At 39.6% G+C, this 16045-nt stretch overlaps 1 protein-coding gene and 1 long non-coding RNA gene across 4 annotated transcripts in view; one reads left to right on the top strand and one right to left on the bottom strand.

The window, feature by feature from the left end:
• The window catches only part of LOC129558281 (uncharacterized), a 30301-nt gene extending 29341 nt beyond the window's left edge, over positions 1-960 (bottom strand). For both annotated transcript variants that reach the window (XR_016038020.1, XR_016038019.1), the window contains exon 1: positions 839-960. This is a non-coding gene — a long non-coding RNA (uncharacterized LOC129558281). The remainder of the gene's footprint in view (positions 1-838) is intronic.
• The window catches only part of ATP10B (ATPase phospholipid transporting 10B (putative)), a 375135-nt gene that overhangs the window by 357661 nt on the left and 1429 nt on the right, over positions 1-16045 (top strand). For both annotated transcript variants that reach the window (XM_055429292.2, XM_055429294.2), the window contains one exon: positions 7841-8028. In XM_055429292.2, the coding sequence (XP_055285267.2) occupies positions 7841-8028 (188 nt within the window). The remainder of the gene's footprint in view (positions 1-7840; positions 8029-16045) is intronic.

Consider the following 16045-nt stretch of genomic DNA (forward strand, 5'->3'; position numbering starts at 1 on the left):
TATAGAACTCTATCAAAACAGACACAGATCAAGCTTTGAATAAATTACCACACTTGACCTAATGTAGTTAGCCCTAATATATAAAATCCTGCTCTAAACAAATACTAAATATGCATCTTTCAAACACACCTGACCATATACCAAAAATTTAAAGACCAAATTCTAAATCACAAAGGAATTTGAAAGAATCAGTATCATAAAGAACCTATTATCTGATAGTAATGCATTTAGATTAATAAATACAATGAAAGTACAGCCTAACATGCGTGGAAATTTCAAAATGCACATCTAAACATGTCATTTAGGAGGTCAAAAGTAAATCATGATTGAAACTATACTTATTGCTGCTGAATGACTATAAATATATATATGCAAACTTGTGGGATGCAGCTAAAGCTTTTACTATTAAAAACAAAAAGATTAAAAAGAGGTTAAGTTAAAATTTCAACTTAAGAAACTTTAAAAAATACCATGTAAACCTAAAGAAAATAGAAAAGAAGAAAAGATGAGAGAAAAACCAAAGAAAAGTTAATAAGACAAAAACTGAGTTCTTCAAACCCTACTGAAAACTCACCTCTTAGGACTTTCTTGCGAGTCCAGTGGTTAAGACTCCATGCTCCTAACGCCAAGGGCATGAGTTCAATACCTAGTCACAGAACTAAGATTCCCACATGCTGCACAGTTTGGCCAAAAATGGGAAAAAACTCACCTCTGACGAAACTAATCCAAAAGAAGACAGAAAGAGAAGGCCAAGAAAACAGCACCAGAAATGAAAAAGACTGCAATTATGGATACATGGTTGTCTCAGTACCTGCCGGGGATGGGTTCCAGTACTCACGTGAATACCAAAATCCACAGATCCTCAAGTCCTTTATATAAAATGGTGTTGAGCCCTCTGTTTTCATGGATACAGATCTCATGTATACAATGGTCAATGGAATCAATATTTTTAATATTTTTCTGAAAAGTTAAACCAAGTTAAATCCTTTAAATATAAAATTTACCAAACTATAGTCAAAATCATTCATCAAAACTGAATAAACCAATCACCAATCTTATCCCTAAAGTTACAAAGCCAAAGGATTGTAAAGGTGAGTTTGACCAAGTTTATAAGAGACAGATAATTCCTATGTCATACCAACTTTTTCATGGATTCAAAAAATAATAGAAACATAAGCAATCTAATTTTCATGGCTAGAATAATTCTGATATCAGAATTAGCATGGACAGTCCTAGGAAACAAAACTATAAAGCAATTTTCTCGATGAACGTAAATGTAAAAATTCTAAATAATATATTGGCAAATTAACTCAATAGTATGGGTTACTACTACTGTAGTATATAGTATAGTATATACTATAGTGTAGTATGTAGTATAATAGTACTATGAATTAATACTGCTTCATTAAAGATAATAAAGCCTAACCTAGGAACTTTCATATTCTGTTGGTAAACTACTTTGGAGAAGCAATTTGAAAATAGCTAGAAGAATATGTTAGAAGAGTTAGCTAGAAGTATTCACATGCTGTGACACAATTCCATTTCTAACTATGCAACCTGGATGATCCTTTTACACATGTATATACATAGACAGACATATATAAGATATTATATCATTATTCTTTAAAGCAAAATTAAAAAATCAGAAACAGCCTAAATGTTCACCAACAGGAAAACAAATAGTAGCATAGTCATACACTAGAAAAGTTAAAATGAATAGAACAGTATTTAGAAACAAAAATAAACCTCCAAAGCATACTGTCTAATAAAAAGAATTCAGAAGGATTTCTACATGATAAAATTTTAAAAGTATCCATTAACACGGACACATAAACATGTACATATAAAATACACATAAAAATGATGAACACATTTTCAAGATGAAAGAAAAGGCATTTGCAAGGGATACATGGTGCTTGAATTGTATCTGTAAGGCTCCTTTTAATAAAATCTGAGGCAAATGTGTGTAGAGGAAGAAAAACTAATTTTCTCTCTACCCTTCTAGGTCTCAGCTTAGACACTCCTGTAACAAATGGCATATTAAGCTTTTGTTTGTTTTTCTCCCATTAATCAGTATTTCCTATGCACATGAGAGAGACCAGAAAACTATGAACCTAGCCACCACCTTAAATACCATCAATAACTAAAGACAAAAGAAGTTTTGGGGTTGGGGAGGCCAGATGTGGAAGTTGATAATGATTTTCTATAAATTTAGAATGTTTCTTTTTCCTGGTACAGAGAGGGAGACACCCTTACAAATGGAGATTTCCCTTATAAATGTCTCTTATAAAAAGAAAACATCTATTCAGTTTTCAGAGTTTCTCCTCTGTCTGCTGTTTCTTAAAAAAAACCAGCTCAAGGCAATCCTGATGCCAGAGACACATTTTGGAGTCATTGATTCTGCTCCCATATATATGGCATAAGGTTAAAACTGGTAAAGCAGGACATCGCATGCACGAGATTTGTTGTCTGCATGCTTGAAATATTACACAATAATTACATTCTTTTTAAACAGTAGCACAAGATATTTCACAAGAAGAACTCTTCTCTCCATGACCTTCTTAACCATTAGATTTTTTTTAACCTTTCAAAAATGCCCTGTAAATAATCAGACCACAATGTATATTAAGTGAGTGATGATTGGTCATTCAGCCTTCTTTCTCAGAGCACTGCATGCTTTAAAACAGAGAACTTGTTCCTTTCACTCACCATTCAGCACTATTGATTCACCTAATGCATCTCTAGACCTGGTAGTCACTGGTGATTTCCGTTGCTCCAGGGAAAGAAGTCAGCTACTACCATCATTATGAAGAAAGTATTTCTCTCTGCTTCAAGCACTTGAAAAAGGGAGAATGTCTTTCTTCAATGGGTAGAAATCAAACACGAATTTTTTTTGGCTGCGCCATGCAGGATCATAGTTCCACAAACCTGTGCCCCCTGCATTGGGAGCAGAGAGTCTTAACCACTGGACAGCTAGGGAAGTCTCGAAATCTAACATGAATTTTAATAGCTGTGTCAGCTTTCATAGTCCTCACCTAAGCAACTGAAAAATGTTAGCTAACTGTTTCTTCTCTAGGAACAGGGGTTAGGATATTTCAAAACATCTCTTCCACTGAAAACAAATAAATGTGTGTGTATATACATTTTAATATATATATATAAACATATACAAACATATACAAAGAGTATGTATGTATATATATATATATATATATATATGTATACATACTCTCAAAGTATGAAAAGGCTGATAGGATAATTAAAGACCAAAACCTCTGGGAAAGTGGGATTGTAGTGAAGCAAGCTATGCCAACGTCTATGTTTTCTTGAGAGTGTTTGCAACCCTGCCTAAAATGAACTTTTTGGCTGACTTCAAAGAACATATTATTCAGAAATTAAAACCCAGGCTCCTGTAGTGACAGTCTAATAAGAGATCACATTACATTAGGGTCCCAAATGCTCTACCTTCAGAGTAAGGGTACACCTACCTGCACTTCTCTCCCCAGCAGGGACCGTAGGGATTGTCCCCACTGCTGAACAGATCAGGAAGAGTCAATATAAAGGACTCATCCTGGGAAATGGATGATATATATGTAACTAAATCACTGTGCTGTACACCTGAAACTAGCACAATATTGTAAATCAACTCCACATCAATTATAATAACAAACATTAAGATATTTGCACTATGTAACAACTGACTGTATTACGAAATTTAAATAACTCTCAAATGAGTTAAGAAAAAATTTTAAACACACACACAAATAATGAAGTTCAAATGAAACAAGGACTCATCAATAAGGATCACAAGCACATATACATCAGTAACATATTTTAGGTATTATCAGAAATAACTCATAGAAAAGGTTTGCTTGCTATGTTTAAAGATGAATAAGCTTTAAAATATCTGTAAGAATGTATGGTAAGCCATACAAAGAAACCTAGAAGATTTTCTTTAAAGACCAAGTAAAACTTTTAGAAATTAAAAAAAAAAAATTCGATAACTGTAATTTAAATTTCAATGCCTGGCTTAACTGCAGATTAGGCAGAGCTGAGGAGAAAATTAGTGAATTGGTCAAATTATCCAGAATATAAAACAAAAGTATAATAATGAAAATTATGGAAGAGATATACAGAAGATAAGGTGGGTATCTTAAAAGATCTAATGTACATTTGATTAGAGTCTTGGAGGAGAAAGAGAGACCGAGGTATTATTTGAAAAGATAGTGACTTGAGAATTCTGCAAAAGTAACAAAAGACATCAAGCCACAATGTCAAGAAGTTTAGCAAAACTCAAACAAGATAATTTTTTTTTAAACGCCATGCTTATAAGAAAACTATAGAACACTAAAGACAAAAATAAAGATCATAAAGCAGCCAGATTTTGAGATAAAGATTTCATTCTAAGGAACAACAGATCAAGTTTTGCTAACATCTCAGTAGTAACAATAGAAGCCGGAAAATAGTTAAAGTTGGTCCCTCAGTCATGTCCGACTCTTTGTGACCCCATGGGCTGTAGCTCACCCACCAGGCCCCTCTGTTCATGGAATTCTCCAGGTAAGAAAACTGGAGTGGGTAGCCATTCCCTTCTTTAGGGGACCTTCCCAATCCAGGGATCGAACCCAAGTCTCTCACATTGCAGGCATATTCTTTGTCATCTAAGCCAGCAGGGAAGCCTCAAGAATACTGAAGTGGGAGCTGTTCCCTTCTCCAGGGGATCTTCCCAACCCAGGGATTGAACCTTGGTCTCCTGTATTGCAGGCAGGTTCTTTACTGTCTGAGCCACCTGGGAAGCCCAGAAAATAGTGAAATGCTATATTAAATATACTAAAAGAAAATAACTTCCAAAAAAGATCAAAAATATCTTTTAAGAATGAGGATGAAATAATGAATCAGAAAATATATCACCAGCAGACTTCCACTAAAGGAAAATTCTAAAGGAGGTATAGCCATCCTCAGTATCCACTGGGGACTGGTTCCAGGACCCAATGCAAATACCAAATTCTGTGGATGCTCAAATCCCATAATCAGTCCTCTGTATCTGTGAATTCAACCAACCATGGATCAGGCAATACTGCAGTATTTTTGAGAAAAATCCACATGTACGTGGACCCACACAGTTCAAACCCCTGTTGTTCAAAGATCAACTGAAAGTGCAAGGAAAGATACCCCAATGTTCACTGCAGTGCTGTTTACAATAGCCAAGACACGGCTATTGTCTTGATTGAATAGACATGTCCAGTGAATGTCTGAATAGAGGAATGGATAAAGAAGATGTGGTACATGTATACAATAGAATGTTACTCAACCATTAAAAAGAGTAAAATAACGCCATTTGCTCAAAATTCTCCAAGCCAGGCTTCAGCAATATGTAAACCGTGAACTCCCAGATGTTCAAGCAGGTTTTAGAAAAGGCAGAGGCACCAGAGATCAAATTGCCAACATCCGCTGGATCATGGAGAAAGCAAGAGAGTTTCAGAAAAACATCTATTTCTGCTTCATTGACTATGCCAAAGCCTTTGACTGTGTGGATCACAATAAACTCTGGAACATTCTGAAAGAGATGGGAATCCCAGACCACCTGACCTGCCTCTTGAGAAACCTGTATGCAGGTCAGGAAGCAACAGTTAGAACTGGACATGGAACAACAGACTGGTTCCAAATAGGAAAAGGTGTACGTCAAGGTTGTATATTGTCACCCTGCTTATTTAACTTCTATGCAGAGTACATCATGAGGAACGCTGGGCTGGAAGAAGCAGAAGCTGGAGTCAAGATTGCTGGGAGAAATATCAATAACCTCAGATATGCAGATGACACTACCCTTATGGCAGAAAGTGAAGAGGAACTCAAAAGCCTCTTGATGAAAGTGAAGGAGGAGAGTGAAAAGGTTGGTTTGAAGCTCAACATTCAGAAAACAAAGATCATGGCATCTGGTCCCATCACTTCATGGGAAATAGATGGAAAAACAGTGGAAACAGTGTCAGACTTTGTTTTTTTGGGCTCCAAAATCACTGCAGATGCTGATTGCAGCCATGAAATTAAAAGACGCTTGCTCCTTGGAAGGAAAGTTATGACCAACCTTGATAGTATATTAAAAAGCAGAGACATTACTTTGCCAACCAAGGTCCGTCTAGTCAAGGCAACGGTTTTTCCCGTGGTCATGTATGGTTGTGAGAGTTGGACTGTGAAGAAGGCTGATCGCCGAAGAATCGATGCTTTTGAACTGTGGTGTTGGAGAAGACTCTTGAGAGTCCCTTATACTGCAAGGAGATCCAACCAGTCCATTCTAAAGGAGATCAATCCTGGATGTTCATTGGAGGGACTGATGCTAAAGCTGAAACTGCAATACTTTGGCCACCTCATGCGACGAGTTGACTCACTGGAAAAGACTCTGATGCTGAGAAAGGTTGGGGGCGGGAGGAGAAGGGGACGACGGAGAATGAGATGGCTGGATGGCATCACCGACTCTGTGGACATGAGTTTGAGTGTACTCCGGGAGTTGGTGATGGACAGGGAGGCCTGGCATGCTGTGATTCATGGGGTCGCGGAGAGTCGGACACGACTGAGCGACTGAACTGAACTGAACGCCATTTGCAACAACATGGATGGACCTGGAGATTATCACACTAAGTGAAGGAAGTCAGACAAAGAAAGACACATATCATGTGATATTACTTACATGCAGAATCTTTTAAAAGTGATATAAATGAACTTATTTACAAAACAGAAACACAGGCTTAAAAGAACAGATTTGTGGTTACCAGGGGGGAAAGGGTAGGTGATAGACTAGAAGTTTTGGATTGACATGTACACAGTATTATATTTAAAATAGATAACCAACAAGGACCTACTATATAGCACAGGGAACTCTGCTCAGTATTCTGCAGTAACCTAAATGGGAAAAGAACTTGAAAAAGAATAGATACTTGTATATATATAACTGAGTCACTCTGCTATACACCTGAAACTAATGCAACATCGTTAATCAATTACTTCAATATAAACTTTTTTTAAAAAGTATAAGAAAATACAGTTCAGGTGGAAAACCCAAAATGCAAGATAATGAAGGCATAGAAAGTGTCAACCATGTAAGTAAATCTTAAAAGACTATTGACCACATTAAACTGTAATAATGACTTGTGTGATTTACAAAGATGATAGAATTTAAATATACAGTAGCAATAAGATATAAATCAGGAGGAAGGTAAACAGAGTTAATTTATTCTAAAGCCCTTGCATGATTTAGGAGGAGGGAAACATGTAAACTTTATACTACAGTAAGTTAAGATTGCTTACTGTCATTTATTGAGTAATCACTGAAAGAACAGAAATGAAATACGTAACTTTCAAACTAGTAGAGGTGGAAATGAAATTGTATGAAATCATCAGTAAGTTTCCAAGAGGACAGGAATTGGAAGCAGCATAAAAAAGGCAGGACCAAATGAGATCAGACTGCAGAAGACCACGCTGCTTCAGAAATGAATAACAACAGCCACATGTGGAAAGGACCGATTCATCACACAAGCGTGACACTAAGGAAAAAAGACAAAAGTCACACAAAATATAACAACTTTTTTAAGACTAAAGAATAGCATGAAAATTATCACAAAAGTCAAGGTGATTTAGGGGTGTCTGGGATATCTGTGTTCAAATTCTGGGTGGTAGCAACATAGGTATTTACTTTATAATAAGCCATTAAATGGCACACTTTTAAAACCTGTTTATATGTATGTTGCATTTCCAAAAAAGAAAAGTTTAAAGCAAAGTTAAAGTAGCATGAGTGCATTCCCCCCTAATCTAAACTATCCCCTCAGCAGTGTTTCCTTCTTTCCTCCCACAGACCATCATCCACGGGCTCGTTCTCGCAGGCAGCTTCCTGATGTACTTCGTGGTGTCCCTTGTGTACAATGCCATCTGCGTCACCTGCAACAGCCCCACCAATCCCTACTGGGTGATGGAAGGCCAGCTCTCAGACCCCACTTTCTACCTTGTCTGCTTCCTCACACCGGCCGTGGCTCTTCTCCCAAGGTTTGAGCAGGGGGTGCCCTTTCCTTCCTAGAACTACCACTTTCCTCCATCAGCCATTCTCATAGCCTAAGAGTCAGGAGTTTGACCCCAGCTGGGGTGCTTGAGACTCTTGGAGGGAGCTAGGACAGAAAGAACAATAAACTTGGAGGCAAATAGCATGGAATCTGGTCCCAGGTCAGCCACAGAGCAGCAAAGTCACCGAATCTGGCATGGCCTCTGTTATGACACCTGTAAAATAAGAGTACTAATTTCTCCCCTCCTGCCATACAAATCTTGTTGTGTATAAAGAATCATTTTGAAAAGCTCTTGCAGTCCTTTATTCATCAGCTCAGGAGTCTCACTTTGAAATGTCTTCAGGGAGAGGTAAGCAACAGCAGCAAGCCAGGTGAAGTACAGGCACTGGGGAAGGAACTTCTAAGCTTCAGCCTACCACTGCCACAAGGAAAAATCAAGATGAGCATTTCAGAGCTTTAGAGTTTTCCCACCAACTTTGCAGGAACTATCCAAGTTTTAAATACCACTCAAATTTGTTAAAACACACACAGACGCATACACATACACACACCCTATATTAGAAAAATAATCACTTCTGCAGAGCGACCATTTCTAACATTTCCAGTCTATAGCCTCTACAGTCACCTTTTCAAAAAAAAAAAAAAATCAACAACAATGCCTCACATGTCCTTGGAGTTTACTTCTGACACATGCTTTTCTATCTAGTTCATCATTTTGCTTTTTCAAAATCACCTAAGAAATTAGAGAGAGCTGTGATTGTAGTCCCACTTGCTCATGGGACAGCTGAGGTCCCAAGAGGAACCAGAATGTGTCCCCCAGCTCACCGCCAATCACAGGGGGTGTCTGTTCTCCCAGCTCAGAGGCCAGTGTCTATTCTCCAGCCCACACTCTATTGTCAGAGTATTTGGTGAACTTAGTGATGCTGTACCCAAAGGCAAGACCTAGCCCCTCTCCATCCTCGGGATCTTGTCACCCTGAATCTTTGAAATTCAGCTACTTTACCATTATGAGCCATAGTCAAGAGGCCATCGCAACACTGTGGAGAACTTTTCTAATCCAAAATTAGGCAGAAAGTCATTAGCACACTTTGGTTCCTTTAATGAGTCTGGCAGCATGCTTAACCTAGTTTGGGCTCCCTTGCTTCTTCCTAAGACACCTCAGAACCTTGACATCTGACGCAGGGTTTAGAGGCTGAACGTATCAAGATGACAAACACTCCTGTAAACTCAACAGATGGCTGGGTTCTAAGTATACACAGTCTCCCTGCTTGGCCCCTCCTGGTCTCCACAGCCTTATCTCCCTAGTCCCTGCCTCAGATTTTGGGCTTCACATCACCGTGCTTCTTGGACTTCCCTAAAGTCTGCATGCCCGCTCATCTTCCTGCCTGTGTTCATGCTGACCCTTCTACTCAAAACGTCCTTCCTGTTACCAGACCTCCTCATCTTTGACATCATTCCAGGTGTGACCAATTCCTGAACCCTTTTGTGACTTCACCTACCACCCTCAAGTTGAAACAGATCATGTGTTCCCGTTACCTGGTTGTATCTGTCACTACCTTTATCCCACATATTGTCTGTTTTATCTGTTTGTCATCAACTCCTAGAAAGAAGTATCCTCCTTGTTATCATTATATAACCCACAGTTAGCATAGTTCTTATCACAAAGGCTGCCCTCAGAGATAAATGAGAAAAAAAGATGCTAAGGAAACAGAAAGATGAATAAAATAGGGCTCTTTCTCTCAAGAAGTCTACCATCCAATGGACAATTCAGACATATAATACAAGTAAGAGTGATTAGCACTAATCAAGGGCCCTGAGACTGAAGCCTGGGAGGCAAGTAAGCACAGGCCTCAGAGGACATATTTCCCACCCCTGGGAGACAGATCCTGGGAAAGACTTTGAAGGTCCTGCTCTCATTGGAAAAGAGTATCAGGTGTCTGTGTTAAATACGTTCATCCACACTTTTGGGGTTAAATATGGCTGTGATCACCTCTGACCAAGAACTGACCTCCTCTGTTTGGTGTCTTATTTGGGATAGAGGAAGAGTTCATCATCTACAGAGACTTCTGGTTCTTTGTCTTATTCTTGGTTAGAAGACACACTTGGAGACAGACGCTACCAGCTTGATAAGGATCGTTGAAAAGCATGGACATTCTTGGAAAAGACGAACACTCACCATTATATCTTGTTAAACAGATGAGGGACAAGCTAGGGAAAGTTAGCAAATATTTTCTTGCCAGTTACCATAGCATGCAAGTTAAATCTCTGCTTATTCTAAATCATAAACTTAATTCCTACTTAATTCTGTTTACTAAAAAAGGTAAAGAGATTTCCTTTGACAGAGAAAGGATTATTTTAATAGCTCCAAGGACTGTTAACTTATAACCTTGGAATGATTAATTTTTGTTACAGAAATCTACATGGCAGAATGTTTGCTGTAGAAAACTGTATTTGTTCACTTAAAGATGTAAGCTGTATTTATAATAAGATTGATTTCACTCACCAAGCCTGTGATAATTAGCCACTAACCATGACCTCACTAATCTTAGTCTAATTAATTCAACCAGTATAAAGGAACTGTATGAGTCTCTTAAACTGAGAGCAAACTTTTGTTTTATCTGTAAAATAACCAACACACAAACTTTAAAACACAATGCAGTATAATTAGCTACACTAGGCGCCAGCAGTCCTCGTACACTTCATCTGGCTTCAGTAACACAACACTCTCTCAGTTTTTCTCCTACCTCTTGTTTCCTCTGCTGGTTCAAAGATGACACTGTGTACGTCAAGCCTTTGTCCTAGGTTCTTTTGTCTTCTAACTTTAGTTCTTTCTATAAACATAGCAACCATTACTGTGAAGTTAAATGTCATTTTTCACAGATGAATCTCTAACATAAACTCCCAGCCCAGATCTTTCTCCAGAATCCCAGATACATCCTTCTAGCTACCCATGCCTCACCAACACTGGACATGCCATATCTGAGGAAAGTGGCAGACATCTACAACTTAATTCATGATCTACCTTCTATCACCACCACCCTCCCAGAAACACGGCTCTCTTTCCAAGTTCCTTCCATCCACTGTTAGCCACTGAGGATCAAGGCAGGCCCATGAGAATTATCCTTGACAACCACCCACCACCACATGGCCCTCTCTTATACATTGCCAAGACCTGATAGTTTTATCTTGTTAAATAGAATCCATCTGCTATTTCCATTTCTACAGCCACCACCATAGACAGGTTATAATTCTTTCATTCCAAAATATTTCAATAGTCTCCTATTGGCTTTACTCTAATCCATTATCATTGTATCAAAGTGTGATCATGTCATGTTTGTAATTTTCCAACGGCTTGCCAAGGCCTTTATAATAATGTATAAAACCCAAGACATTCCTCGCGGTCCTTGCCTGCTCTGGCCTTACCAACACCTGTGTCCTCTTACCCAACTCCTGTCCTCAGTCTCCACACTGCAGCTATTGTGCCCAGAATCTGGCTCTCACCCTCTTTGCTTGGCTCCCTCCTGTGCACCCTCAGCCCTCAGCTTTATTGTTTCCTCCTCGAGGAAGGTCTCTAACATCAGATCATGTGTGTGACATACTCACTGTTCCCGTGGCTTCTAACTCTGGTTCCCGGGCTGTCTGAGAGCTAGAATCCTGTCAGTCTGGAACTTGACAGTTATTTGTTCACTAAATGCACAGAGAAGGAAATCTGTAGCTTGGGAAAAATGTTTAAACTGTGGAAATTCTAGTTTCCAGGCAAAAGTTGAGTCCTTCCTGAAAAACATAGGCATGGCCACCTGTACTGCCTCCCTGAGTGAGATGAGAAAGAGTGGGGGGAAGTTTCTGATTCTGTAGGATCTACTGTGGTCTTCAGAAACCCCTGTTCACATTGAGGTCATCTGGAATCTTTTAGACATAATAGAAGGATAAGAGCTTCTCTGCTTATAAGGCTCTTCAGTTCAGTTCAGTCGCTCAGTCGTGTCCGACTCTTTGCGACCCCATGAATCACAGCACGCCAGGCCTCCCTGTCCATCACCAACTTCCAGAGCTCACTCAAACACATGTCCATCGAGTCGGTGATGCCATCCAGCCGTCTCATTTTCTGTCGTCCCTGTCTCCTCCCACCCTCAATCCCTCCCAGCATCAGGGTCTTTTCCAGTGAGTCAACTCGTCGCATGAGGTGGCCAAAGTATTGGAGTTTCAGCTTTAGCATCAGTCCTTCCAGTGAACACCCAGGATTGATCTCCTTTAGAATGGACTGGTTGGATCTCCTTGCGGTACAAGGGACTCTCAAGAGTCTTCTCCAGCACCACAGTTCAAAAGCATCAATTCTTCGGCGGTCAGCTTTCTTCACAGTCCAACTCTCACATCCATACATGACCACGGGAAAAACCATAGCCTTGACTAGACTTAGAAAGTTAAAAAAAAAAATTAAGGATTATTTTTGAAAAAGACCTTAGATGTCCTCTGGACCAGTTGGATTACTTTTTATTTTTTAATTGAACTATAATTGCATTCAGTTCAGTTCAGTCTCAGCCATGTAGTGATGGGACCAGATGCCATGATCTTTGTTTTCTGAATGTTGAGCTTTATGCCAACTTTTTCACTCTCCTCTTTCACTTTCATCAAGAGGCTTTTTAGTTCCTCTTCACTTTCTGCCATAAGGGTAGTGTCATCTGCATATCTGAGGTTATTGGCATTTCTCCTGGCAATCTTGATTCCAGTTTGTGCTTCATCCAGCCCAGCGTTCCTCATGATGTACTCTGCATATAAGTTAAATAAGCAGGGTGACAATATACAGCCTTGTACTCCTTTTCCTATTTGGAACCAGTCTGTGGTTCCATGTCCAGTTCTAACTGTTGTTTCCTGACCTGCATACAGGTTTCTCAAGAGACAGGTCAGGTGGTCTGGGATTCCCATCTCTTTCAGAATTTTCCACAGTTTATTGTGATCCACACAGTCAAAGGCTTTGGCATAGTCAATAAAGCAGAAGTAGATGTTTTTCTGGAACTCTCTTGCTTTTTTTTTTCTCCCTTTATTTATTTTTTATTGAAGGCTAATTATTTTACAATATTATATTGGTTGGTTTTGCCATACATTGACATGAATCCGCCCCGGGTGTACATAAGTTCCCCCTCCTGAACCCCCCTCCCACCTCCCTCCTCCCTTTATCCTCCCTCTGGGTCATCCCCGCGCACCAGCCCCAAGCATCCTGTAACATGCATCGACCCTGAACTGGTGATTCGTTTCTCATATGACAACATACATGTTTCAATGCCATTCTCCCAAATCATCTCACCCTCACCCTCTCCCACAGAGTCCCAAAGACTGATTTATACATCTGTGTCTCTTCTGCTGTCTCGTATACAGGGTTATCATTTCCATCTTTCTAAATTCCATATATATGCGTTAGTATACTGTATTGGTGTTTTTCTTTCTGGCTTACCTCACTCTGTATAATAGGCTCCAGTTTCATCCACCTCATTAGAACTGATTCAAATGTATTCTTTTTAATGGCTGAGTAATACTCCATTGTGTATATGTACCAAAGCTTTCTTATCCATTTGTCTGCAGATGGACTTCTAGGTTGCTTCCATGTCCTGGCTATTATAAACAGTGCTGCAATGAACATTGGAGTACATGTGTCTCTTTCAATTCTGGTTTCCTCGGTGTGTATGCCCAGGAGTGCAATTGCTGGAACATATGGCAGTTCTATTTCCAGTTTTTTGAGGAATCTCCACACTGTTCTCCATAGTGGCTGTACTAGTTTGCATTCCCACCAACAGTGTAAGAGGGTTCCCTTCTCTCCACATCCTCTCCAGCATTTATCGCATGTAGACTTTTGGATAGCAGCCATTCTGAGTGGTGGGAAATGGTATCTCATTGTGGTTTTGATTTGCATTTCTCTGATTATGAGGGATGTTGAGCGTTTTTTCATGTGTGTGTTAGTCATCTTTATGTCTTCTTTGGAGAAATGTCTGTTTAGTTCTTTGGACCATTTTTTGAATGGGCCATTTATTTTTCTGGAATTGAGCTGCAGGAGCTGCTTGTATATTTTGGAGATTAATCCTTTATCAGTTGCTTCATTTGCTATTATTTTCTCCCATTCTGAAGGCTGTCTTTTCACCTTACTTATAGTTTCCTTTGCTGTGATCCAGCAAATGTTGGCAATTTGATCTCTGGTTCCTCTGCCTTTTCTAAAACCAGCTTGAACACCTGGAAGTTCATGGTCCCGTGTTGTTGAAGCCTGGCTTGGAGAATTTTGAGCATTACCACTTTACTAGCATGTGAGATGAGTGCAATTCTGTGGTAATGTGAGCATTCTTGGGCATTGCCTTTCTTTGGAATTGGAATAAAACCAACCTTTTCCAGTCTGGTGGCCACTGCTAAGTTTCCCAAATTTGTTGGCATATTGAGTGCAGCACTTTCACAGCATTATCTTTTAGGATTTGAAATAGCTCAACTGGAATTCCATCACCTCCACTAGCTTTGTTCATAGTGATACTTCATAAGGCCCACTTGACTTCAGATTCCAGGATGTCTGGCTCTAGATGAGTGATCACACCATCATGATTATCTGGGTCATGAAGATCTTTTTTGTACAGTTCTCCTGTGTATTCTTGCCACCTCATCTTAATCTCTTCTGCTTGTTAGGTCCATACCATTTCTGTCCTTTATTGAGCCCATCTTTGCATGAAATGTTCCCTTGGTATCTCTAATTTTCTTGAAGAGATCTCTAGTCTTTCCCATTCTATTATTTTCCTCTATTTCTCTACACTGATCACTGAGGAAGACTTTCTTATCTCTCCTTGCTATTCTTTGGAACTCTGCATTCACATGGGTATATCTGTCCTTTTTTCCTTTGCTTTTCACTCCTCTTCTTTTCACAGCTGTTTGTAAGGCCTCCTCAGACATCCATTTTGCTTTTTTGCATTTGTTTTTCTTGGGGATGGTCTTGATCGCTGCCTCCTGTACAATGTCACAAACCTCCATCCATACTTCATCAGGCACTCTATCAGATCTAATCCCTTGAATCTATTTGTCACTACTACTGTGTAATCGTAAGGGATTTGATTTAGGTCATACCTGAATGGTCTAGTGGTTTTCCCTACTTTCTTCAGTTTAAGTCTGAATTTGGCAGTAAGGAGTTCATGATCTGAGCCACATATAGAGACTTCTATTCCAGAGTCCACTACAGGTAGCTTGGCAGGAGAGAGGAAACATAAGTAACCATCAGGGAAATCTGTCAACTTCTCAGAAGACCTTAGGAAACCCAGCTCAGCATTTGCAACCTCTATGGTATTTTCATCTAGCAAATAGTGATAATATATTGATGCTGTGAAGTTGGCATAGCTAATGGATTTAAGAAAAGAATATGTATTGGGAAGACTGCTTTAAAATTATTAAGTTCCACAAAGAGTTGATACTCCAAAGCAAGTAAATTTGTCTAAATTAGAACAGCCCAGAAATAAAATGGCCACATGCACAGTAGGTGAGAGGAAAGCATCAGAATCCAGGGCACTGGGGGCTGACCACACCTGGACTACTGTATGGCTCTGGACAAATCATTCAGTCTCTTAGTGCCTCAGGTTCCATGTCTGTACATAGTAGGAAACAAAAGTACCAACTGTTTGGGATTTAGGGGAGAATAACATGAGTTATGGCAACCCACTCCAGCGTTCTTGCCTGGAGAATCCCAGGGACGGGGGGAGCCTGGTGGGCTGCCGTCTATGGGGTCGCACAGAGTCGGACACGACTGAAGCGACTTAGCAGCAGCAGCAACAACGTGAGTTATGTGTACAGTACACAATAAGTGTTAGCTGTTACATTTTGTTGCTGAACTCCCCCAGTACCAGAAGTGCCTGGACATAGATTTGATCCATCAGTTAACAGAGCAGCAAAGGGGATCCTCTGCTGGGTGGGGACTTGGGTTCTAGGAGTCCTTTCAATGCTGAAATCTGAGAAGTCAGAAATCACAAAATATCTTTATTCTGTTATTTCCC

Source organism: Moschus berezovskii, chromosome 8 (genome assembly GCF_049115385.1).
Source record: "Moschus berezovskii isolate FMDL1 chromosome 8, NW_MosBer_1.0, whole genome shotgun sequence".
In the NCBI taxonomy this organism is placed as follows: domain Eukaryota; kingdom Metazoa; phylum Chordata; class Mammalia; order Artiodactyla; family Moschidae; genus Moschus; species Moschus berezovskii.